At 40.3% G+C, this 26,195-nt stretch overlaps 1 protein-coding gene across 2 annotated transcripts in view; it reads left to right on the top strand.

The window, feature by feature from the left end:
* The first annotated feature begins 10,051 nt into the window (after window positions 1-10,051).
* The window catches only part of SNX6 (sorting nexin 6), a 29,986-nt gene continuing 13,842 nt past the window's right edge, over window positions 10,052-26,195 (top strand). The window contains exons 1-8 of one of the 2 annotated variants that reach the window (XM_071557947.1): window positions 10,052-10,112; window positions 10,267-10,314; window positions 15,825-15,929; window positions 17,712-17,822; window positions 19,326-19,447; window positions 21,561-21,684; window positions 23,165-23,260; window positions 24,538-24,643. In XM_071557947.1, coding sequence (XP_071414048.1) covers window positions 10,107-10,112; window positions 10,267-10,314; window positions 15,825-15,929; window positions 17,712-17,822; window positions 19,326-19,447; window positions 21,561-21,684; window positions 23,165-23,260; window positions 24,538-24,643 — 718 coding nt within the window. In that variant the 5' untranslated portion in view covers window positions 10,052-10,106. Of the gene's footprint in view, window positions 10,113-10,263; window positions 10,315-15,824; window positions 15,930-17,711; window positions 17,823-19,325; window positions 19,448-21,560; window positions 21,685-23,164; window positions 23,261-24,537; window positions 24,644-26,195 lie in introns of both variants that reach the window. The other variant, XM_071557946.1, reaches the window with a different exon arrangement.

The following is a 26,195-nucleotide window of genomic DNA, read 5'->3' on the forward strand; positions in this document are numbered from 1 at the left end:
ACTGGTGTTTACCTTTCTCCTAAGCACCGATTCTCTCCATGTGGTAATTTCAAAGTGCGAATTCCAAGAATAGCATTGCCTTAAATGCTGGGAAAGAAGCTGCATTGCAGGTTTGGTAAATCAAAGTTTTGTTCAGCCGCTTAGTCATAGCTGCCCCCTCAAATGAGAGATAACAAAAGGATATTTTTTTGAGAAGGTGGGACTAGAACAAAATATAATCACCTCAGAGTGTATGGGTCCTTTGTGCTTTATAAAAGAAGTAGAGGTAAAAGATTTCCCATGGCAGAGTATCATCAAATGACTAGAGCAAATACATTGTACATAATGATTTTTACTTCATGTAATCAGCAAAGCTTCATTGACTTTAATGAAAAAACATTGATTTGCACTAGCAGAATAGTTGAGTGGAAGGAGGGGCATTACTGTCTTGTGCATGTGGGTAATATTCCTGAAATAATTACAGGAGAGAGATTAAGGGTCTATGTTTCTTTCGTAGCTCCATTCTGCAGGTCCTTACGCTTTCAGTGCCAAAGCTGTCTTTAACAGTCCTAGTACATAAAGTGCAAAGAACATATTCCAAAGGAGGGTCTGAATTTATTCCCTTTTTTTTTCCTGGCATAGATGAGGATGCCTCAGGCAGAGCTCCCTGTTATGTATTGCTTTGTGCACTTGTACAGCATCTACCACTGGACAGAAGAGTAACGTGGGGGCCTGAGAACTCAGCAGCAGTGAACAGGATACTGAACTTCCTGCTTTTTGCATGGAGTTCAGCGTTGCCCTGATAGAAGAATTTTTGGTGTCTTGCTGATACAGCAGCAAGATTTGGCCCTACATGTTGCTGTGATAATTGTGGACAGATCTGAACATAGTAGTTAGGCTAATGCAGCTGACCTTCCCAAACCCAAACTGTTCTGGATTTGTTTTTGTACCTCAGCAAAGACAGACCTTCATCCCAGTGGATGGACTGAAAGCATTTCCTAGGCTGGTTCAGCTTCTGTTTGCAGAGCCACTCATGTGGCCAAGCATTGCCTTTGGCCATGTGTGGAATTCTTGGTTGAGGCTGTCTCACCTGTTCACCATCAGGTCCACCCACTCAGATGCAAAACTCTATAACTCAAATGGCATGAATGTGGAAAAATAACAAAAGAAAGTCTAAACTGTCAGTGCTTTCCTTCCTTCCCTCCACCACACGTTGACCAGCTGAGACAAAATGCACCTGTAATGCTGCTTGGTTTTTCTCTGAAGACCCGATCCTGTCCCAGGTGCTCAGGTCTTCTCTGAAGAGCTGGTCCTGGACCTGTTCAGGAACATTACAAGTATCTCTCTTTCTGACCACATGCAATACAGGTCACTGTCTCAAATACTAAACACTTCAGTTCCCCACATAGCAACACAAGCTTGTTTGTGTTTAAATACAGAATTACAGTTCTGATTTCTGCCTACAAATATAGAATATCTCAGAGTATCATATTATCTTTGCCTTGACTGCGGGGCTATTGCAACTCAATAAAGGGCTAACGAAGACCCAAATGTTATTTTATTAACTTTAATTTTAGATTATAGCCTGGCCTGGACAATAAAGTTGTACTGGCTAGAGGCTGATGGGCAAGTGCACAAAGCCATGCATGCTTTGTGCAGACCTCCCGTGTCATGCAAGCTATCCCAGCTGAATTTGTGCTGAAGTGGGCACAGTGTGTTTGCCTGATGGCACATTCTTGTCCATCAGTGAAAACCACTGCCCTACTCTGAAACATCACAGCAGGAATCGTGATTTTTTCCTGATATGCCCACTGGATTTTCACAGCAGGGTGCTTTATTGTAATGTACCTGAAGTGCAGGTTGAAATAATCCATTAGTAATGCTACAAAAGGTTTCCTTATTGGTCTGAGCCAGTCTAAAACTGCACTGCTGCTGAAAAGCAGTGTGCTACCGTTATACTTTCCCTATGTTCCCATCATGCTGGCTCAAATGAGCTTCCTGGAAACCGATCCTGCAGGAAAAGCAGGGAAATTGCGTCAGCTCCCTCATCTCTATGCTCCCGGGGCTGCACCAAGGGAGCACTGGGACAGCAGAGAGGGTAGGGACATGTCAGGGAGAGACATGACTTCCCCTTCAGCAGCACCATAACCTTTCATGGATGTCCTGGTTTCAGCTGGGATAGAGTTAGTCTTCTTCCTAGTAGCTCATGCAGTGCTGTGTTTTGGATTCAGTATGAGAATAATACTGATAACACACTGATGTTTTAGAAGTTGCTAAGTGGTGCTTACCCTAAGTCAAGGACTTTTCAGTGTTTCATGCTCTGTCAGTGAGCACAAAAAGCTGGGAGGGAGTGTGGCCAGGGCAACTGACTGAAATGGCCAGAGGAATGTTCCATACCATAGAATGTCATGCCTAGTATATAAACTGGTTGAGTTACCTGGAAGGGCACCAAGTGCTGTTCAGGGAGAGATTGAACATTGGTCAGTAGGCGGTAAGCAACTAGATTGTGCATCACTTTTTTTTTTTTCCTTTGAGTTTTATTTCTCTCTTTTTATTATACTCTTTTTTATTACAATTATGATATTTTACTTTATTTCTATTATTAAACAGCTCTTATCTCAGCTCTGTGGTTTTACCTTTTTCCTATTTTCCTCCTGATCCCACTGGGGTGGGGAGTGGGTAGTGAGTGGTAGCTGTGTGGTACTTAGTTGCCAACTGGAGTTCAGTGATGACAATGAGCTTTAATCCAAACTGCACCCTGAGGTTGTTTCACGTTCAGCATCTCCAGATCCAGAGAGATGGTGTGGTGAACCAGGCAGAACTGGCCTGTCTGGAAGCATGGGCTGCAGCTCAATTACTGGCAGTCCCACTGTGGGACTCAGTTATTCAGTACAGCTGTTATGACCAACCTGCACATCTTGGCTGTTTGCAGTGAGCACCATCAGTCAAGTCAAGCTGCCTCAGGAGATGGTAACTCAAAAGTAAACAGCTGGATGTAAAACTGCAGCGAAGCCTAACAGTAAGGGCTTTCTGTGGCTCCAGTTTAAACCATGCCTCTTATTGCAACAGGCTCTCCAACAAAATTTAAAATTTACAAACACCTGCATCTCTATAGGTGTTAAGCCAGGAAAACAGAACCAAGGAGATGATATGCTTGGCCTGATTTTTTTATTTCTGACTATCTATCAAGCCAGTCCTAACACCTCTGCCTCTGAAGATACTACTTAGAAAGGAACACATTTAGATGCAGCATGGATTTTTTTTTTGGCTGGACCTCTGAGCAAGCAGGCATTGAGATTGTAAATGAAACATAGAATGTGTCTTAGGCTGCTCCCATGTAGCTGTGCTGTAATATAAATGTCACAACATATTTACCTGGAGATAGAAGCAGCTTGGTTTTGAGTCAGCCATCATGTTTGAAGAGCTGCTCCTGGCCTTTAAGAAATACCTCAGCTGATTGATGGCATCCGTTAAACTCACCTTTTTCTTCAGTAAACAAATGTCAGAAATAAAGTGTTTGGGTTTTTTTCTTGACTTATCTTTGATTATTTTGAATAAAACCACTTTTGCCAGAAAGTCTTTAGGATGCTGGTTGGTATGGTTTGCCTGATGTGGGTAGGAAGGCAATTCTGTTGAATGTTGCCTCCAGCAGAGCATGTTAGTGGTCATCACATTCTCTCAAGCTGCAAGTGATGCTCTACTACTATTGGCAGTCTTAGGAGGTGCTAGGAGGTTTCCAGAGGAGAACTCAGAAGGCTGTGGTTATATACCAGTCATGAAAGAGGGCAACAGTGAAATTCAAGGAACCAAGAAGGCAGTGAGGAGCAGAATGGGAGAACAGAAGACTGAATCTTAGACTGAGAGTAAGAAGACACAAAAATGGAACGAGATGGGACTGATTACAGTACAGAGAGGACCTAAAGGTCTGGGAGTCAGTGGAGAGTAGTCATATTGCAGTGAGCTGCAAAGAACAGACAGTTGGCCTCAGTCAAGACCAAAAGAAACTGGGGCATGGAATGGGAGGTCCAACAAAAAAAAAAGGAAGAGACAAATTGGAAGGAAAATGTGATATTAGGAAGGAAAAATGCTAAATATTTAAAAGAAGGGAAAATAATTGAAAAGAAAAAAGGTACTAGGAGAAAAAGAAATAAGATAGCAGTGAACAAAAGACAAAGAATAATGACTAATAGTCCCCAACAATAGGTATCTACTGAATTAGGCTGAAAGTGTCATTCAGTCTGTTCTGACAAAATAAGCAGCACTGTGCAGTCCTTCCTGATACCCATTATTTTACCAGTGACAAGACATGACAAGAGCTGCTTTGTGTTCCTTGCCTGGTGCTGCCCTGCTGGAGCAGAGCTGGCCTTTGAGGAATGATGTGTATGAGGTCAGTGTTAGCAAATCTGCATTTTATCCTTGGTCACACTTTCATCAACAAGACCTTATTTATACTGAGAATTTTTTCTATTTCACTATTCCCTAGCCCTGACAAGAATCATCAGTGATGAAAGCACTACTGTCAATGGTCTTCTGGTATTTTTACCCCAGACTTGTCAATATCTGATGTGAAAAGAGTAATAAAATTGTTTTGGAGAAGTCTGTCATAATGCTATTACCAATGTAGTTAGTGATTGATGGAATTAAGACTACTGTGTGGCTGATATCCCAAAGCATTCCTATCACCCTCCACAACCACAGATTAAACCAGGCAGCATTAAAATTAAAAACCTGAGAAGCAACATGGGAAAAGAATCTCTCTGGTTTCAGCTATGATGTCACCAAAATGGTTTTTCTTTTTCTGTTATAATATATATATTTTATAGCAAAAAATGTATATAGATTATACATATACTATGTATATAATAGTGAATTATGTTACAATAAAGAACTTCATGGCAGTATTTGATGCAAGTAAAATCCTTAGTTTGGAGCAAAGGTGAAGCAGGAAATTGTATCTTTCTCTTAAAAAAGACATATTAAGAATTGGAAAGAATTATAAAAAAGGATTCTATCAGAATATTCTCTGAAGCATTCCATGTTTCAGATAGTTTATGAAGAAGATAGGACTGAAGTTTAGGAAAAGAGATGAGTTCAATTGATTTAAATCCAGGGTAGGCAGTTGAAGTGCTGATCAATCTGTGACTTACTGTGGTAGTTTAAAGGTAAATTGGCAGGAGAAATTAAATCAACTCAAAAGAGATTACAAGTCAGAGTTACAATTTACTAAAAAGATTGCAATAAATAAAATGATACAAAAACCCCCTAGTTTGAACCCACAAAAGAACAGATGTATAACCTGGCGCCCTGGGACATGAACCGAATGGTGTTCATTAGCTCCTGTGCTGAGCTCCCTGTGGTCCCCCTGAGTGTAAAGTAAAAGGAAAGGAAAACCTGTTGGTGAGGATGATGGTTGCAATCTGGTTGAGAGTGGCAGTTGCAGTCCTGTTGAGGTTCTGGTCCTCCTCTGGATCTGACAAGTGGTACCAGAAGTCCCCAGACTCCAAGATTACATATGCTCAGGTTCAGGTGGGAATGCTCAGTACCTTCCCCACGGTGAGGAGTTTCACAATGGGTGATTTAACTCTGTGAGTCATGGCATATTTTTGGAGTCTTTGATGGCCCATTAGCAGACATGAGCACTCAGGCTGGGTGTGAAAGTGCTAATGTGTCCGCAGGGGCGAGTTATCACAGCTGAGTCACTGGTGTGAAGACAGGAATACCCTCCTCTCTCACAGGGTTCTTTAACCCAGCTTGTAGCATGCAGGTGTTCCCTGGGCAGCTGCTGCAAACGATCCATTATTAACATTTCATCAGAAATGACTCAGAGGGTGTAGAATACACAGTTTTGGTTACACCCACACTATGATAAGCTGGTCCCAGCTGCTGTAACTAGGTCACTTATTTATAAACATTTCTATGCATGCCTGTGAACCAGGGAAGGAGACAACTTCTTCATAGACTCTTTCCTCAACAATCCTATAGGAACTATAGGAAATGCATTTCCTTTTGCATCCTTTTGTAAAGAAGAATTTGTGGAGAACAGTGATGCCTAAAATCTGTCATAGAAATATGATGATTAGGTTCATAACTGTATGCAATCCAAAGAAGAAAAAAACTTTCAAAAGCTTCAGAGCTCAGAATAAGTGAATTTTACATGTGTGCCCTGTATATTATATTCTTTCCCTTACAGCTTCTTGGCAGTAGTTCATGGCATTGCTGAAAAACGAGGCTTTAGATAGTTCTACTTTCTGCATCAGTCTGGCTGTATATGGACATTAAGTCATTCATGGTGAACAAAGACAGTGTCTGTAATGCCATGTAAATGCATTTTAAAAAGAATGAATTTGATTCTTTCCTAGGGAAGAAGTGTGATGAACTGCATTACAATATATATGCATACATATAGTCAGCATCTGGCACAAGGAGGCCAGGATTTTTAAAACTTCAGAGTGACCCCTTTCAGGGTCCCTGCAGTCTGAATAGAAATCCACACATCCTTATTATTTGCATATGGCCCCATTACGCTTTGGAATTCACAGAAGTCTATTCCACACTGAGAAACAGATTTTTTTTCTTTTCTAATGGAAATTACTGTTCTTCAGAGTATCTAGAAGTTACTAGGCGCATATTGAACTAAGTTATGTTTCTCTCTCTTTTCTATAATAATATATATTTTCCCCCCTCTGTTCTTTTAAGCGTACAGCTCACATCCTCTTTGTGTTTCTAAATAAATATGATCAGTTTGATAGTCATCATTTGCTGTAAAGTGATCTATCTCCATAACAGATAAAAAGGCTGTATTGCTAACAGCTTTTTAGACAGGTTTTATTAAAAGGTTTTGAAGCTTTTTTCTCATTCATTCTTCTGAAAACATTACACTTAAAGGTTCTAGATTTACAGAGCAAAACATGGTAAATGTAATGATCCTTAATATTGTTTCAGTTAGCAGCAGTAGAAAATATTTAAATGAAGTATGTAAGGAAATAAAGTATTTTCATCTAAAAGACACACAAAAAAAGGAAGAAACAATCTGTCACTGAGATACAGGAAAGCTGGTCCTGATGACCACAGTTTGTCTGCAAGACACTGTATTTAAGCTTCACATGAACAATACATGAGGTTGTTTGAAGGAAACTGAAAGTAATTAGGTTTAGACAGGGAAGTTGAAAAACTTCTCAAAAAGAAAAACGTGCATGAAGAATAGTTCCTCACACTTTTAAGAAAATACATATCAGCTAATAAAATATCAGAGCCACTGCTCTGGTACATATTAAATGCTTGCGTCTATTGAATCACTCCATGATGAGACATAAAGTACAGGTAGTACTATATGACATGATGCCATGGAGTGGAAAGCCTTTAGATCGCTACAGTGATTCTCTGATAAAAGCCAAATATTTCTTAAATTATGTGGCTTCTAGTTTTTCAGGGATATCAAGTCAAACACAAAGGAAATGTTATTGGTTGTTAATGCTTGGCCAAACGAATTCCAAAAATGTCCACATAGCGCCATCTACTGACATAATGGGTCTTTGCAGGTGGATGTTTTTAGAAAAGCAGAAGACCTGTGGGTTACAATAGTTCAGCAGCGTTCCCTTCACTGGCACAAACTCAGTTCCTCTTTCTACTTATGGCTCTGTAGACTCAGGATAACGCTGATCCTTGTTTCAAGAGTTTAGTAGCTGAAAATAAGACTAGAGAAAACATGGTATCTGAATAGAAAAAATGAGGGGGAAAAGGAGCTAAAATTAGACCCCAAATGGGTAGCTAAATGACTCAAAGTGTGTCCTGGAGCAAAAGTTAAATGTTGTAAATGAAAAAATTCTAGATAAGTTATATGAAAGCACCAAGATTTTCCTTTCTTTTGGCCTCAAGGTCCTGCATCCACCTTTGGGCCATCCATCCAGTTTATCAGTGCCCTAATTACAGCAGCTGGGACCAGTTTATCACCATATATATACCAAATATATAACCATATATTTTTATAACCAAAACTGTGTATTCTACACCCTCTATATCATTTTCTGATCAAGTGCTAATAATGGACCATTTGCTTGAGAGGAGAGGACATCGCTTTCTTCTTAGCCAGCAGTGGTGAGTGAAAAACCCCACCGTTCATGGGACTTGTGAAGGTGTTTGGAGGGAGCCAAGTTGCCTGGTTTTGGCCACCCCCGAGCCCAGCTCAGCTCTGGTGGTCTGTGCTGCTTGTTGGAGGGAGAGACAGAGGAGAGCCATGGCCATGGTCCTGGATCCTTGCTACAGTTCCCTTTTCCTGAGCCAGCTTTCTGCCTGCAGAGGAGTGAGCAGCACCACCGCCAGCCCGTCCCTAGTCTCTCGTCCCTGATCAGAAAACAAAAGAGAAGACTCTGCATTGTCTGCCAGAGGGTTCCAGCCCATTCTCTTCTGTGGCCTCCATCCCTCCACGTGAGTCATTCAGAGAAGTCAGTGATTCATGGATCACCTTTTGTCTTTGTCTTACCAGACAAACTGAGTCACTTCGCTGCCAGCCGAGGCGCGGCAGCGACCCCTGCTGTCTGTAAATGTATTTGCACCAAAAGGGAACAGACAAAAAATTGTTTCATTTAAAGGGGTTTGTTCCTTTTTTTTTCCATTGGGGGTACAGGGTAGTTGTTTGTTTTGTCCTAGTTTTGGTTTTATATATACATATATATATATTTGTAGTTAAGAACTGTTATCCTTCGTTCACATGCATTTTTCTGACTAAAACTCCTAAATTTCAAAGCTGTGATGATTTTTTTGGGGAAGCCTTTCTCTGATCCATATAAATATGTTAGTTGTCGTCTGAACTAAGACAGTGAGGAACTATTCTTCATGCACTTTTTTTTGAGAAGTTTTTCAACTTCCCTCCCTAAACCTAAGTACTTTCAGTAATTATCGAGACAGAAATAGACTGCATATGTGAAAATTGTTTTAAGAACAGGTTTTATAATTATTTTCAAAATGTAAATTCAAATACCTGTTTCCACAGCCATACTAAGAATCATTTCTAAGAGACAATTTCTGAATTCCAAAGCACACTTCTAAGCAACACAGGGCTCAGAGAGCTTTATCTCCACTTATCTTGAGGCTACATAGGCACTATTTCTCAAAGTGTAGTTTCCTGATCGGCTTAATTCCATCGGAATCCGTGGTGCTATTGTGGTAAGCAGTGGTGCTGTCCCACTGTTTGTGTGACTAACTATGGGCTTGGCTGTGGAACCAACTAGGATGGAAACCATGAATTTATTGCAGGAATAATCTGCAGGTGGACTGGTGCCCTTCACTGTCTTGCCTGAAAGCCCGTTGGAGTTACTGATGTCCATCTGCCCGCATCGCTCGGCAGTGCTGAGATTGGATTAGGCTGATCGTGAAGCTCCACCCTGAGATTGTTTCCTGGCCGTTCCAGCTCCGATTCACACGAAAATGCAGTCTTAGGCATGGACTCCATGTCCTCCACTTACATTCGGTTTAGTCTGTGAATGCCGACCTTTTCCACCACCGTTAGACACAGGGACATATAAACGCTCCATTCCAAAGTCTGAAGTAGGCAGTTGTCAATCTTGGTCACGTAACTGCCTGTAAATCAAACCCAGAGTATAAACCACTTGATTTCTCGTGCTGTGCCATAGCACAGTTTCACACACACATACCGGTACCAACGTGTGGAGTGTGAGGGGTGGGCGCTGCCCAGCCCACCTCTCACCCGAGGGCCGGGGAGCAGTGCGGGGGCCCCTCGGCTGCGAGGGGAACTCGGGCCCCGCAGCAGCAGCTCTGCCCGCCGTGCGGCCCAGGGAACAAAGCTGCTCCCGCACGCCCTGCGCCCTCCGCACCGCGTGGGGCTCGCTGGCCCCAGCCCAAGGTCCGGCAGCGCAGAAGAAAAGCGAGGCGGTACCTCCGCGGCCGCGCCGTGCCCAGGGCCGACCCCACTGCGTTCCCCTCCGCCGCCGTGCCCGTACCCGGCCCCCTGCGCTCCCCTCCGCCGCCCTTCGTCGCCGTGCCCGGGGCCCTCCCCTCATCTTCGCGGCCGCTCCCTCGCGAGAGGCGCCACCGCCCCGCCCCGCGCCGCCCCGCGCGCCGCAGCCCCGCCCGGCCGCGGCTCCGGCGGGCGCAGAGCGCCGCGAGCAGCCATGATGGTGGGTCCAGGCGGCCGCGGGGCCGGGCCGGGGCGGGCGGGCGGCGCGGGCCGTGACTAACCTGTGCGCTTTGTCTCCCCACACCCTCCCCGCCGCCGGCGTGCCCCTCGGCGCCCCCCGCCCGCGTCACCGCCTCCGTCTCTTCCCCAAGCAGGAAGGCTCGGACGACGGCCCAGATTTCCTCTCGGAGGAGGACCGAGGTGTAAGTGCCGCGGCGCCCGGGGCTGGGCGGGGAGGGCAGGGCAGGGCAGGGTCGGCGCTGCCGGCCGAGCCGCCGCGTGGGTGTCGGTACGGAGGCGGACGCCGGACGGGGGTCCGGGCCGCCTGTCCGCCCGCAGGGATCGCGCCGGACACAGCCTCCCACCGGATTCGGCGGCTTGTGCGTGTGTGCAGCCTTGCGGTGCTCGTTGTTCTGTCACACAAGTTTTGGAAGGACAGTTCTTTCATGCTGTCGTTGGAGAAGCTCGGGAGGGGGTTGTGTGTGTGCGTGGGGATCGATGTTCCCTCCGTGCGGCCCCTCCCGCCGCACACGCCCGGCCAGGCCGGTCCTGCCCAGGCTGACCCGCCCTGGGGAGCACCAAGTTCCATCCCCAGCCCTGAGCCAGGGCCGCGGGATGCAACTCTGCCCTCTCTTCTCCCTTCAGGCCCTAGAGGCTTCCCATAGATAACAATGGGACATTTACATTGCAGGCACATGCTCCGTAATAAACTCTTTATTGAAAAGAACTGTTATTGGGACAGGATGCCACAGTTACGTTTCTTACAGAGAAAACCTTTCTCTCTGTCCTTCTATTTCTTGCCTTCGTTTCTCTTTTGACTGCTGCATCCATCTTTCTTTAACTTGCCTGCCTTACTTAAGCAGCAAATCAGCTAATATAGTATAATTCATTTAGGCTTATCACCCCGCTCACTTACTATCCTAAAAAAGACTGACTCTGAGCAAGATAGGAAAGCACCTTCAAGATTGCTTAGAAATGCCTTGGGTGTTGTGGTTATTGAAGTGACTGCATACAGTATATTACTAAAAAATACAAAAATCTGAGAAACACGGTATTGATATAAACTTTTATCAGGCATACTATACTCAGGTGTCAAATACAACGTTAAGTACCAAAAGATTTTTTGACTATATGCATATGGTAGAAATTCAGTATTTTATGTTCCAGTTTATGACTAGAAATGAAAAAAGGTATTCTAATATTGTATCAGGCCATTTCTGCCTGCTGTAGAGCTTTTGCCTTTAATTATCCAGCTACTTTAGTAAGAATACTGGATAAAAAAGAAGAAGGTGGAAATTGTTGTTGTCCTTTGAGTGTCTTCAGAAGAAGGACCAAAGAGCTTGTTAATTGTGGAATTGTATTTTACATATGCTGATTTTGGTACTTAGGAACGGACCTTGGTGTGCACAGTTAAATTGTCTTTATCTGAAGGTGCAGGTAGAACATAACAATGGAGATGTGCTCTCATGCGTAACTTGTTTGTTTGGTTATTAGTTTTCCTTCTAAAGGCTACAGGTTGTCAGAGTTCACAAAGTAATTTGAAAGTCTTAAGAAATCTCTCAGCAGTCTTGTTTGTACTGTTGTACAACTTACATCATCTCAGTTGACCAAGTGCAGTCTCTTTTTTTTCCCTCCCCCGGTCTTCATCCAGCACTGAGGAATTAAACCAAAACAGTGTCCTTCTCATTTCCTTAATTGTTTTAGACTTCTTTTTTCAATCATCAGTCACTCTGGGGGTTTAGTTTTTTCACTGCTGTGTAAATCCCTGGGGCTGAAACATAGGTTGTTATCTGCATGATTTGATTGTGATACAGGAAATTAATCAAAAGCAATATGGCAGTCTGTTCATGAATGGGTTTGCTATGCTTTGATCCTTTTTAAAATAGTTTTTGAGATCTTTGATTTTTTTCTTAGTAGAAGTAGTAAAAATAAACATCTTTTCATAAAGTGATTCTCTGTTCTGCTGTGTTGCTTTCCTCTGTTTGCAATTTAAAAACGAGTAGGTCAAGCCTTTATTTCAAAGCATGGATGGTAACTTCTGGTTGGACTAATTGAGCTTTTAGTTTTGAAAATCAGTACTCTTGCCTCTGTAGAATTCAGATATTGCTATGACAACTGCACTTTTAATGCTGTAGGATCATGTTTGTCAGCTAGAGTTAAGTTTAACCTTGGGGTGATGGGATGAAAAGAGGGCTGGAGTTTGTGCTGATGCGACATCGAACTGTAATTCTCAGTTGTGTTAAACCATATGGAGCCTTTTCTGGAGAACTGTAAAACAGAGCACTGAAAATCATCTTTGAGGAAGTAGCAGTGGGTGGCCTGTAGAAGGTGCTTATTGTAAATGCTCTGCATTAAATGAACTTGTGGGAATTGCTTTTCTAAATTTCACTTAGGAAGATGCTGTTGAGTTCGTTTGGAGTAACACAGTTCCTGTTGGGATTTTTGTGCTCTCTGTAATGTAAACAATAAGTGCTTTGAAAAGTGGTATAATGTTGCTCTGCTAGTACTATCTTGTGTATTTTATGTCTGTATAAACTTTAGCTGACTTGGCTAACACTTGTCTACTCATTCAGGGGAAATGAGCTATCCCTTAGAACAGGTCTACTGGAAACTTAATGCTATGAAGACACTCCGTAAGCTTTTGTAGCGAAGGTATTGTTTGTCCCCTTGCTTTGTGTATTTATCTGCCCGGAAAGAACTCGCTGAAGAAGAAAGGGTTCTTTTTCTCTTAACATTTTTGAAAGAGCTTAGAGCATGAAAGTTGCTGCTAATGGATGACATTGCCTAGGAATGTAAGGCTTGGTTGTTTCCCTTGCCTCTATCAGCTTCCTGCCATTATCATTTGAAGGATAGTTGATCCTTAAGCAAGAGTTTAGATGCTGAATCTCTCCTTGCATTGTAGTCTCTTTTAGAACTGTAATTTTGCTTAGCCTGAGTTTTGGCTTCTGGTATTTTCTGGATTCTTTGAATAAAACAGGAACTTTCTTGGTGTAGCATAGGAAACTGTAAAGTAGCTAAATCAAATTAGGTTTTGTTTTGCAAGTTGTTCAGCATGGATGTAGAGTATGTATCTAAGCCTAAAATGATTGTGTGATTTGTGTGTATTAGACTTGGAGGAGGGTGAGATGAAAAGGGACTGTATCTTACCTCTGTTTTTTCCATACTTTAAGGTACTTCCACTTCAGTTTTAATCCATAAGCAAACTTTTAGTTTTCATTTTCAATTCTCCTTTGTGACTAGAAACCCATCTATTGGTGGTGGTTTTCTTTTGTAGTCTTGAAGAGTTTGCTTAAGTTTTTTGTGCAATGATGATGTCTGTGAATTCAATTTCCAGTAATGCAATGTGAACTTTGTGTCACATGAATACATTTCAAGTCCTTCAAGTTCCTGATTGTCTTTGACACCTTTCATAAATGCTTCATTACTACCATTGCAGGTGAAAACGTTCCTTGTTGGCAGTCAAGTTACACAGCATAATTTAACATATGATTGAACTCTTCAAAACTGTTACAAACTCAGCTGAGTACAAGTTAAATAGTCCTTTACAGTAGTATGGTATTAGTGAAATTGTCCTGTTTAGTTCTTGGTTGTCTCAACACAGGTAAGAATTTTGTATCTAAAGTTGTGAGTAGTCCATATGAGCAGGGTGTGCTGCACTAGAGACAGCATATGCTCTGGTGGCAGACTTGGTCAGCTGTTATACTGAGTCTTTGAATTTTCTGTAGTATCACTTTATAAAAAAAAAGGGAGGTGAAAAAGTATTTTGGTAGAAATATTTGTGACTTGTGAAGGACTACAAAAATACCATTTAGATAATCCAGATTATTTGCTGAGATTACTCTGTCTGTTAATGTATTCTGGGGGACTGGAGAAAAACAAACAGTACCCCAGACAATGTAACCACAAAAACCTCTTTTACACACCAAAAATGTGGTGTCGTGACATAAGGGAGACATTGGTATGTCATTATATTTTTCTTTCCAGATTAGATGTTAAGCACATTGTAAACTCAGTAGGAGCTGGGAGATTCTGCCTCTGAGAAATGACCTGCAGGGGACTGTTGTGTGATGGTAATGCGTTCGTACGAGGTAGTGACCCCCTAAACCTTGGGAAAACAAGACAAAAGGCAGTGCCTTAATCACGTGTGTAAATAGGTTACTGTGTGGTTGTTTTAATGATTTCCAACTTTGCTGTAAGGAAGAGCTATTACTGCTTGTGTAATAGCTATTGAACTGTTCAATTTTGCTAAGCCTGGCAGAATATGCTGGACTGCATGATTTTGGTTTACTTTTATATGCTAATTCTAAGATACATTAGTCTGGTTGCTCCTGCTTAGGCAAGAGTTGTCCATGCATTGAGGTTAACTAGAGTGGAATCTGACCATTGCCATTTAAGATAAAGATTGAGATAACTGATGGAAAGCAAGATGTGGCAGTTGATGCTTCTCTACTTAAGCTGTTCCACTGCCTCAGAGCATTACCTTCAAAATCTGGTCACATGTAACCTTTGTCCTGTGTGTTGTTGATACTTAAAGCATTTTTGTAGTTAAGTATGGACTTCAAAATGCAATCCTGAAAAGCTTTGTGTGGAGGAAGTCTATGTCTTTGTAAGGCCAAACATTTTTATACTGTAGAACGGGATATTTGTAGAAAAAATGCAGCCTTAAAGAAGACACAGTGTCCCAGTAAAAAGTATGCCACATGAGCATGATGTCGAAATGGTTTTTTGGGAACGTGATTGGAGAAGATTTCAGAGTTAGCCTTAATACTTGTAAAAACATTCTGAATGTCTGTTGGTCGTGATGATGAAATTGTCACAGGACAAATTCTTCTAGACCAATGAGGGTGCAGGGGTGAGGGAACTTGAATTTCCAGCTGGGGTCTAGATGAGGGTAGTTGAACCAAGTACTGTTGAAGCTGGTTACTGCCAAACACTGTGTTGCTCAGGTAATATTCCAGTTTTTCTGTATTCAATTGTCTCATTTTTTTTCCATGTGACTTTGGAATTATTTTGTGAAAGAGTTCGGTTTGTAGAAAAAATTATGTGTATTCTTGCACTTTTGCCATTTGTTGTGTTCATTTTGAAGAGATTATAATCATGGGTTTGGGTTTTTTGTTCTGGGGTTTTTCAGAAAAATATTTCCAAGAAGACTTAGCTCTATAAGGTTCAGGATATTCTTTTTAAGCTTTTTCAGTATACTGTGAGAAATGTTAAACAGATGAATAGTGTAAGAAAATGTGAGTGAACCAGATCTGTAACAGCTCTTGCTTCTTTGAAATATAGGACCACTTTTCTCCTTAAAAATACATTTCCAACTGTTAATATCTTTATAATTCCCTCCACAAGTACATTTACTTGGAGCAGGGTGTCAGTTGAGAGAAGTGGGGGGAATGAAGAGAAAAATGAGGAGAAAAACCTACAAAACTTGCTGCTGTCTGTAAATGTACTTTGTTTTGACCATCTCAATCACTAGCAAGGTAACAATATACAGAAATAAAAATAGTGCAGTAACAAGGAGTACTGTAAAGGAGATTGTTAGTTGTATGGTCATTTGTGCCATAAGGAGTGCCACTGGAATTTCTTTTTCTGCTGGAAATGAGGGATTTTGTAATCTGTCTTTGGCCTTGCAGGATCAATGTTCCTCTCAAAGGAAGAATAAGGGAAATATAATTAACTTTTTAAAATTAAACTAAATAGATTTTTCTTTGTTTAGCTTAGAGCAATAAATGTAGATCTCCAGACTGATGCTGCTCTGCAAGTGGATATCTCAGATGCACTCAGTGAGAGGGATAAAGTGAAATTCACTGTCCATACAAAGGTAAAAACTTGGGTTTGTACGCTCAACACTTTCTGAATTATATCAAAAAGAAAGTTTGCTTAAACTGTTTATTGAAACAAAGTGTAACACGATCCAGAGGAAGTTAGAAAGTTGAATTATGTCATGTTTAAAAGACTGTGTAACTGCAGTGCTTAAGAAATAGATGACTGAAGAGTTCAGGTTAAAAAGCTGTTTCAAAGAAAGTTATGTGCATTTTTTTGTAACGATGTGTTGTCATGCCATTCCCATGCTTATTAATGATCCTATTTGCAGGTAGAATCTTTAATATACATGAATATTCTTCAGGATAGTTTTTTTATTGGATTCGTTTTTATTATGGTTTCAGATTCTAAAAACATATTTTGTAATGGCATTACATTCAGGGAATGTTTTTAGTTACTGTTGTTTATGGCTCTGCTTTTTTTTGGATTTGAATGTTTATTGATTGCAGAGTGACAGAATAATTAGTTGAATAAAATCTCTGGAGATCATTAATCCCATCTTCTCCCTCACTCTCACCATTAAATTAGGGTGAACCAGAGCACATTACTCAGGACTTGTCCATTTGGGTTTTGAATACAGAATTGTATAATCATTTGGGTTGGAAAAGACCTCCTAGATCATTAAGCCCAACCATTAACCCATAACTGCTGAGTCCACCATTAAACCATGTCCCTAAATACCATATCTACGTGTCTTTTAAATACCTCCAGGGATGGTGACTCCACCACTTTCCTGGGGAGCCCATTCTAAATCTTGACAACTCTTGTGGTGCAGAGATTTTTTCTAATATCCAATCCAAATCTCCCCTAGTGCACCTTGATGCCATTTCCTCTAATTGCATCACTTGCTACCTGGGAGAAGAGACTGACTCCCACCTCATTACAACCTTCTTCCAAGTAGTTGCAGAGAGTGATATGGTCCCCCCCATGCCTCCTTTTCTCCAGGCTTCTCAACCCCAGCTCTTCACAGGAGTTGTGCTCCTGACAATTCACCAATTTGATTGCCCTTCTCTGGACACACTCCAGTAACTCCAGTGTCTGTCTTGTCATGAGGGGCCCAGAACTGGACACAGCACTCAAGGTGTGGCCTCGCCAGTGCCAAGTACAGAGCGACAATCACTGCCCTAGTCCTGCTGGTCACACTATTTCTGCTACAGGTCAGGATGCCATTGCCTTCTTGGCCGTTTGGACAAACTGCTGGGTTATATTCAGCCAGCTGTTGACCAGCACCCCCAGGACCTTTTCCTCCAGACAGCTTTCCAGGCTGTAGCACTGGCTGGGGCTCTTGTGACCCAAGGGCAGGACTCAGTCCTTTACCTTGTTGAACCTCATACAATTGGCCCCAGTCCATGGATCCAGCTGGTCCAGGTCTCTCTGCAGAGCCTTCCTGCCCGTCAGCACGTCAACGTCTCCACCCAGCTTGGTGTCATCTGCAAACTGATGAGGATACACTCGATCCCCTCATCCAGATCATCAGTGAAGATACTAAACAGATTAAATGGATAAAGATATTCAGCATATATCTAAGGGCAGAGACTCCACACAACCTTTTTGGGCCACCTATTCCAGTTGATTACTGCAGTAATTAAGATAAGGGTAATTACTGCTGAATAATGAACTTTTTAACTTGACTTGGATGATTCAGTTATTTTTACAGAGACATTTCTGTTGTTCCTTCGAAATGTTTCTCATGTAGTAGTGAAAAATGTGATGAATTTTTTGTTGTGTTCCCCCCTTACCCCCGCCCCCCTTATAATTCTACCTCCTTTTCCCCCTCTAGAGTTCCTTACCAAATTTCAAACAAAATGAATTTTCTGTCGTCCGGCAACACGAAGAGTTTATTTGGCTTCACGATTCTTTTGTTGAAAACGAGGACTATGCTGGTTATATTGTAAGTACAGGTGTTCTTTTGGTTTATAATCCATTTTCTGTGGGCTGTATCAAAAGTACTTGAGACTGCTTTTAAGTGCAGTAGTAGAAACAGCAGGTGTTCATTCCTCTGAAATCAGATCAACCTCTCTAACACTTCTGCAATTACAGAAATTCAGTGGTTGAAGCAAGCTTGGAGGAAAGTTGCAGTGGTTGTCATACTTTCTTCCCTTTCTCTTCTAAGGAATGAGTAGTTTAATCTGTCTCCAAGTGTATTTTAGGCTACTGTGTTAAAAGTGTGGGTGATAGTTAAGCTGTGTAACTTGATGCTATTGTTTTTGCAAGCTGATGTTTAAAAACTTAGGGGTTTTCTGTTGCCTTTGTTTCAGCTGGAATGTCAAAGTAATTAGACTTTTCCAGTTTTCATTATAGAGATCAGAATCATTTTGCCATAGATCAGAGGGGAAAAACCCAATCCAAATATCATGTAGAACTCCACAGAGCCTCAATACACAATGACTTACGGTTTGAAGTTTATTTCAAACCTCCAGGGGCCAGAGGTCTCAAAATAGTCACCTTATGATACTGCATATTAAGAATGGGTGCTCCTGTTCATGCATTAATTGCAAATAGGAATATTTGTCATCTTAGTGTGAAAGTTAAGTATTCATTTTGTGTTTGGGGGGTGTCTGCTGATTCAGAAGACACAGGTATTTCAAATTCATTAGTGAGTACATTATAATGAGTATAATCTGTGATGTGTCAAACCCTTCTTGAGCTAGTCTTTTCTTAGTCAGCAAAGCTATCTGAAGTGAATAGACCTTCAGAGTGTTAACAACTAGTTTCAGGTAGTTATTGTCAAATGCTGGATTTTTCTTTTTTGTAATCTGTTAATGTACTGGGCCAATATCAGTAAACTAAAATTAAAGCATAATTTACCATTGTTTAGTGTCCCTTTCCTGACAGCAATTCAGGATTAGTTTGACTGTGATGGTTTCTCTTTCAGTGTTAACATACTGTATTGTAAGATTAACCTAGAGTCTTGTTTACTGTGTGCTTTGTTATTTCAACAGATGCATCTTTAATGTCAACAGTGCCGCAAGAAAGAGTCTGCAAAGAATAGGGAATGGTTTTCTTGGTTTAAAGTTTTGGGGAGTTACAAATGCATGGTGTGCAAACAGTTGTGTAATATGAAATAAGCTAAACCAAAACTAATTAGAAAATAATGATCTCAAGTTTTAATTCATCGTCATGGGAAAACTAGTTATTATTTGGTTTCTGTTGTAATTAAACTGAAGCCATTAGTTAATACCTTAGTAATCTTCAAGGACTCTTAACCAAAATTGGAATAGTAATGCAGCACGTGTAACTCGTGAATGAGAGACTTTATCCAGAAATGCTGTAATGAATGATGAAAGAGAGAGCTGCATGTTAAAAAGCTGCAGGCAATCTACTGTTCCTGTACTGAATTGGTGGTGTTTGATTGAGCAGATGAGAGATTAAAAAAAATTGGATTCAATTCCAGATTCCACCGGCACCGCCCAGGCCTGACTTTGATGCCTCCAGGGAGAAATTGCAGAAACTTGGAGAAGGGGAAGGATCGATGACTAAAGAAGAATTCACCAAGATGAAACAAGAACTGGAGGCGTATGTAGACTTGATTACCTCTTTATATCTTAATTTATTTATATCCCTAAACTTTTAAAGCTGTTTGCTGTCCCACCTTTCTGATTTCACTGTAATGGTTCTCTGTGAGATACAGGCTTGAGAATCCAGTTGCTACATAACCAGGGTTCATCTTAGTGATCATGATCAGTGCCATTAGGAAAATTGTAGAAATAATTTCATGGAAGATCTTCTGAAACAGAAAAAATAAATCAGCTTGTTCTTGGATATTCTTTTATAAGAAAGAAACGAGTTAGATTGTTTTCTTCACAGAACATCTGCAAAAGGAGGAGATAACCTCTATCTCAGTTCAGGTGTTGCACATTTTATAAGTGTAATAAGACTTTAAGGTTATACATGTAGGGATTGAAGTAGAGAGTTTTGCATGTGGTTGGTGCTGTGAAATGTACATGCCAACCTTCTGTTCCCCAAGAAATACAAAAATTACTAGAAAATATTTTGACACTTTTTTTTTTGTTTTTTTTTGCACAAGGAGACTATACTTCCTGAAAATAGTGTTTTCCCTTAACGGTGAACTAAATTTATATTGAAATATCTGCTCTGAGGCTTCTTGTTCCATATTGAGTTACACAGTGAAGTTTCTCCTTGCTTCGTCCATTTTCCTTATCATGCATTCTCTTCTTTGATCTTTTTCCTGTCATTGGTTTCAGTTTTCAAGTGTATATTTACGCTGCTTCTAGACTGCTTCTATCAAGAGCTGTGAATTGGCAAGAAAAGTACATAGAACTCTTAGAACCGCTGCTTTCTCTCCGAACTTCAGCTGCTGTGAGCAAATGTCTTAAAAAAAGCTCTGTATTAGTGACATGTACAGCATAATTGATAGCAGAGTAGATATACACTTCATATGCAGAAAACTGGAAATTATCACAACACTATAGATTTTAAAAAATCTGGTTTTCCAGCGGCCCTGATCATGATTCTCTTGTGGTCTGGTTAGGGGTTGGATAACACAGAAAACTTTGGGTTTCTTCTACTGCCACCTCCATCCTCTGCATCCTCCTTTTTTGTCTTCACTGAATGACTACTACTCTCACTGAGATCAAACATCTCCCAACACTGGCCCTGCTGGTTTGCTGGTATGTAAATCTTAACCTCCTTGCGCATAGTGGAAGGAAAAGTGTTGATTATAATTTCACTGTTTGACCTCAGAATGGAGAAAAGAACCCTTCCTCATTTAAATGAGTTACATCTTATTAATTGAATTTGCAAAGCAGAATGAATTCTAGCAAACTTGTACTGGTAATAATGCCTTCCTCTTAAGTAAATCGCAAGTGAGTAATCGCTTTGAAGTTGAGTTGGCTGAACTGGGCAACTATGTGATTGTTATGGTTAAATGTGATTTTTTTGGTTGTACCTACCATTTAATGTCACTTTTAGAACCACTATGAAGCAAGGTATTAACGTAAGCGTCAGCTCAAAAAGGCAAGGTGCTCTAACTTGAAATAAGAGGCTATCTAAACAGCTAACAAAACATTTATTTTAAATAAGTAAGGAGGGTGCAAGTAGGCATGGGGATGGAGATGGGGAGGAAGGAATTTGCACATCAATACATAGTGCCTGGTGACTGTAGTCTGTACTTCAGTTTCTTGATTCTTCGTGTGCAGGGGAGAGGACAATGAAATAAGGTAACACTTTCAGCAAACCAGTGTGTGTTAGCTAACCTTAAAAATTAGAGTGTATTCGTTGACTCTTCTTCAAAAGTCTCTCTGTAATGTGTTCAGGCTTCAAATTTCTCACTAGTATTATCATTGTACTATTTATGTCTATATCAAATATTTGAGTGATAAACTCTATTACATCTGCTTATAACTTTGTACCCTTACTGAGGATCTCTTAAAGCTGCTCACTAGATTTATCCAATAGACTATCTGTGATATAATCACAGACTATTCTGAGTTGGAAGGGACCCACAAGGATCATCGAGTCCAACTCTTAAGTCAGTGGCCCACACAGGGGATTGAACCCACAACCTTGGCATTATTGCAACCAAGTTTTAACCAACTGAGCTAATCTCTGGGTCAAACTTAATTGCTTCATATGAAATTCTTATGTCTGTCTTATTTCTTGTTTTCAGTGAATATTTGGCAATATTCAAGAAGACAGTTGCAATGCATGAAGTGTTTTTGTGTCGCGTGGCAGCACATCCTATTTTGAGAAAGGATTTAAATTTCCATGTATTCTTGGAGTATAATCAGGATGTGAGTATTGAAAACTGAATTGCTGGCAAGAGAAATCAAGATGTACTTTTATGGTAGGATGGAAAATTGATTAAGAGGGCATTACCTCCTGGAGCAAATTATATCAGTTCCTTCATACCAGACATACTTGTATTGTAAAAGTTAGAAATCCATTTAGTCTGTAGGAGTTAATTTTCTGCCATCTGGGGAACGAAATACGCTGTGTTGTAAACTTAGCATCAAAAACATTAATGCAAATCCAGTACATTGTGGATTAAAAAGATGAGCTTTTGGGTGATTTCACATGACATTACACTTTTCCACTCTGAAATTTTTTTGTTGTTGTGTGGAAGAATGATAGAGTAAAGACAGAACAATAATTTTTAGGATCTGGAACTGTGGTATAAACTCTGTTGCTAACAAAACTAGAGAAAATTTCTAATGAAATGTTTGTGATAAGTGAAGCATTTTTATTAGTGATGTAACTGAAAATTTGGTTAGTTTTTTTCTAACTGTTGGTCTAGCGTGGCTATCATGTTACATGCTGAGTTGAGATAATGGAGAGGACTTTTTGGATTCCTAACTCTTTGGTGTTGGAGTCAGTGCTTCCTGATACTCTGCAAACAGTTTTTAGTTTTCAGGAATCAACCCCGAATGTTAAAGAAACCATTACAAAGACTGGCTCAACTGCATACATACTTAATGCAAAATATGTTACAGAGGTTCGTTTGCTGCTTGATGTAGAAATGCTTTCTGGTTCAGGAACTCAGTTACCTAAATGGGCAAACTTAGATGGACAGGAGGAGTGTGAGGAGGCTGAAATCAGCACTATCCTCTGGAGGTCAAAGATCTGTCATTCTACACTTAAGAGTGAAATGTGGTTATATTAACTCAGCAGCTCTGTGCATGATAAATACTGTGTTATTGATAAATGAAATGTACACCGTGTACATTTGGTATTATCTGCAGGTTCTAGAATGTTTTTTTACTTCCTGGAACAGTATTTTAGGTGATCAAGAACAATCTAGTAAATAAGGTAGTCTGTCATTCTGAATGCATGGGGCCCTGTCCCCATTAGTGCAGAGTATCAAACTAGGCAGAGAACAGGAAAACTGGTTTAGGTATATGGTGTAGCAAGTTACAGTATGCAGTTCTGTTTAATTTTTTTAAAGCTTTTATTGCGTCCAACGATGGCCATGCCACTCTGACATCTGGATCCCGTCAGATCTCGGAAGCCGAGCAGGGTCAGCCCCAGTTAGTACTTGGATGGGAGACCTCCTGGGAATACCGAGGGCTGTAGGTTCTAGTCCTGAGGATTTCACTGTCACTGTCCAAGCTAGCTCGGCCATGGCAGATGAACCTCAGGAGTTAAATGGTGGGGCCAGTTCTGCGCATACCCACATGGGGAAAGCCCTGCCCAAATCTGTGTTCGTGAAGCCTGGACATGATGATAATTGCCTTCAGAAAAGGAATGAACTTGATAATTGAATTTGTCTTTCAGTTGAGTGTTCGTGGGAAAAATAAGAAAGAGAAACTTGAAGACTTCTTCAAAAATATGGTTAAATCAGCAGATGGTGTCATTGTTTCAGGAGTAAAGGTGATTATTGCTTCATATATCAAAATTTAAAATGTATTGACATTGTTATTGCCTTTTTTAATGAAGCCGATTTTTACATAGGTACAAAAATGTGATTTTTATAGTGATATCTAACTTAAGAGTTAGTGGCAGACTATGGGAAAGAATTTGTGGCCTAGATGGAAGATAACCAAGAGCTTGTGTGTGTGAAAGAGGTGTTTCAGTGCTCTTTCCCGTTTTGTGGAATTAATATTTTTTTTTAATCCTAGATAATTGATAATCTGGTTTTTTTGTGGTTTTTTTTGTTCTGGCCTGCTATATTACATAGTGGGAAGGAGAACTAGGTTTGACTACTGCTTCAGTTCAGCAGTTAGTAAGCAGCATGAATTTACCAGCCTTGTAGAATCTTTTTTCTGTTTCAAAGCTAAGAGCAGCAGGAGAGGTGATACAATGTTTCCCACTAGTTGCAAGAATGTAACTGAGGAAAAAATCAATTTCATTTGGACTTTTCCAAAAGCTACAATGTTGATTTTACAACAGGCATAAATTCTGCAGAGGATGATTTTTGATCTCCTTTCTTTCTAGTGGTAACTTTCCATTTGCTAGCAATATACAGGAGTTAAATTCCTAGTTTTAAGATCTTAAGTTTTGAAGTTGCTGGAAAGTGGATATAACTGTGGATTACTTATGACTTGGTGAAAAATAAAAAGTCCAAATAACCACCAGTTTTCATAAGAACGTTGTTCAAAGCCCATGTTGTACCCTATTCTACGGTACTGAGCATCTTTAAATATAAACCAATTATCTCAAATTGTAATACAGAAAATATTAAAATTTACCTGCATTTGCCAGATTAAAAGTCTGTTATTAAGATCAGTGTTCTGAGCTAGGAGTTCATATCATCTCTGCTGTAACCACCTCATCTGTGCAACTGGGTGACTTTCATCTCCTCTCCCTCTTTTCTAGGTAGATGTCCTTTTATTAACTACTTGACGTGTATTCTATTTTTCTGTCACCCTTTGGTGACTCTTTGGTAGTTAGTAGTGAAATTACATCCTTTGTGTTTAGTCATCCAGACCTTTAAGATGCTTGTTAGAAATTCTTAATTCTTATTAAATTCTTTGTAGAACTTCAGCTCATGATACAAGTGGAGAAGTCAGTTTGCATAAATGATGTTTTAGACAGTAGGTTGCATTTCCCGTCACAGCAACAGTGAAATTGCCAATTTACTCTGCAATTGCTCTATAGAAAGTAAGTGAAATATTGGAGTTTTAATTGTTCTCTTTTTTTTTTAATAGGATGTGGATGACTTCTTTGAACATGAACGAACATTCCTTGTAGAATATCACAACCGAGTCAAAGATGCATCTATCAAATCTGATAAAATGACAAGATCACATAAAAGTGAGTTTTTTTTCCAGGGTGAAAACAGTACTAGTTGGAATGTACTAGTTGTTCGTTAGGAGAAGTAATTTTTAGTTTTCTTTTTACATGTGAAAAGTGAGTTTATTTTTCCAAGAGTAGCCTTCAGATAGTCTAAATCTGACTTTCAAAGTTTAGGCTTTGCTATATTAGGCTAGATGGAGTAAGAACAGCCTGGTGTGACACTGAAGATACCTTGATTCTTCATGCTGTCTGCTTGAAGAGAAGTACATGTTATGTACTAATATTTTTTGTAGTATGATTCTTAGTCATTATGGTGTAGATGTGGGTAATACAGCAGTCCACGTGATTTTACACCTAGTGAAGCTGTTCTTGCTTGGATGACTTTGATTTCATCAGAATGTGATTTCTTGGCACATGAGACATTGCATTACCTTGCTAGCAAAGTTACCTTTGCTGGTAGCAAACTCCTATTTGGGTCATCCTGGTTTGCAGGACTCCTTTTTTTTTACTGAGACAAGATTTTCAATTTGGCTGTTGATTTCTGTTCCTGAGCTGAGTCCTGGCTAATCTGATTTATGGAAGCTCTAGACAGTCTTCTCAAATGCAGTGCATTTATCTGCGAAAATGAAAAGTCTTTGGGTTAGGAATATTGTGTTTGGTTTAGGATTACTGTGTTTTGAGAAGCTTGGAAAAAATTGACCTAAGTTGCCCTTGATTTTAAATTGATCATCCAGGTCCTGTCTACTTTCTTGAAGTTTGTGTTTGATTTAGAGATCCTGTCTTTGCTGTCTACAGTAATACAGTTCACACAAAAGCAGGTCACAAACCATTTATGAATCTCCATTGATAAGATCTTTAAAGTGGATATTGAATGAGGCATTAAACCAAGAATTTACTGAGTTCTTTAGATACTTATTGTATGAACGCTGAGTCTTGTAGCTTTAAGTGTCTCTGTTAGGACATGGAGAGAGTGAGTCATGGCTTAATGAACTACTAAGGGGCCCTGTGTCTGCATTCAGTTCCCACCTGAAGTGGTTTCTGGTGGTTTTGCTTGCTTTCTTAAAATAAAAACTGTACTTCATTCATAGTAGGTAAGTGCCAAGATTTATTTACATAAGGCCATTTCTGTTGGTTGTAGAACCAGGAAAATAACTTGAAATGTGTTTGTAGAGGATCTGACAGGAAAGGATCAATTAAACTCATGACAAAGCTTCACTGGTTTTCAGATTCAGATCACATATAATGTTTATTGACAACTTTTATCAAACTGCAAATAGGGACAAATGGCACCTTTTGAAATTCTGGCTAGAGGACTAGAGGAATGACCTGGGAAGCCTTTTTTGGAAATGAGTAATCTGTAGTTTATGGATAACTTATAATTGACAGAGACCTGCAAGGCTTGCAAAGACACTGACTTGCTATTTCCAGCAGAAAGTCTATTTTTATATTGAAATGGGAGGTTATATATTCTTCATTGTAACCAACAGCACTGGTGGTTTATGGAGTAATGAATTGGGTAGAAGTTGATGCACTCATTATGTTAAAACAAGGTTGTGTTATTTAAAGAAAC

Source organism: Pithys albifrons, chromosome 6 (genome assembly GCF_047495875.1).
Source record: "Pithys albifrons albifrons isolate INPA30051 chromosome 6, PitAlb_v1, whole genome shotgun sequence".
NCBI lineage: Eukaryota > Metazoa > Chordata > Aves > Passeriformes > Thamnophilidae > Pithys > Pithys albifrons.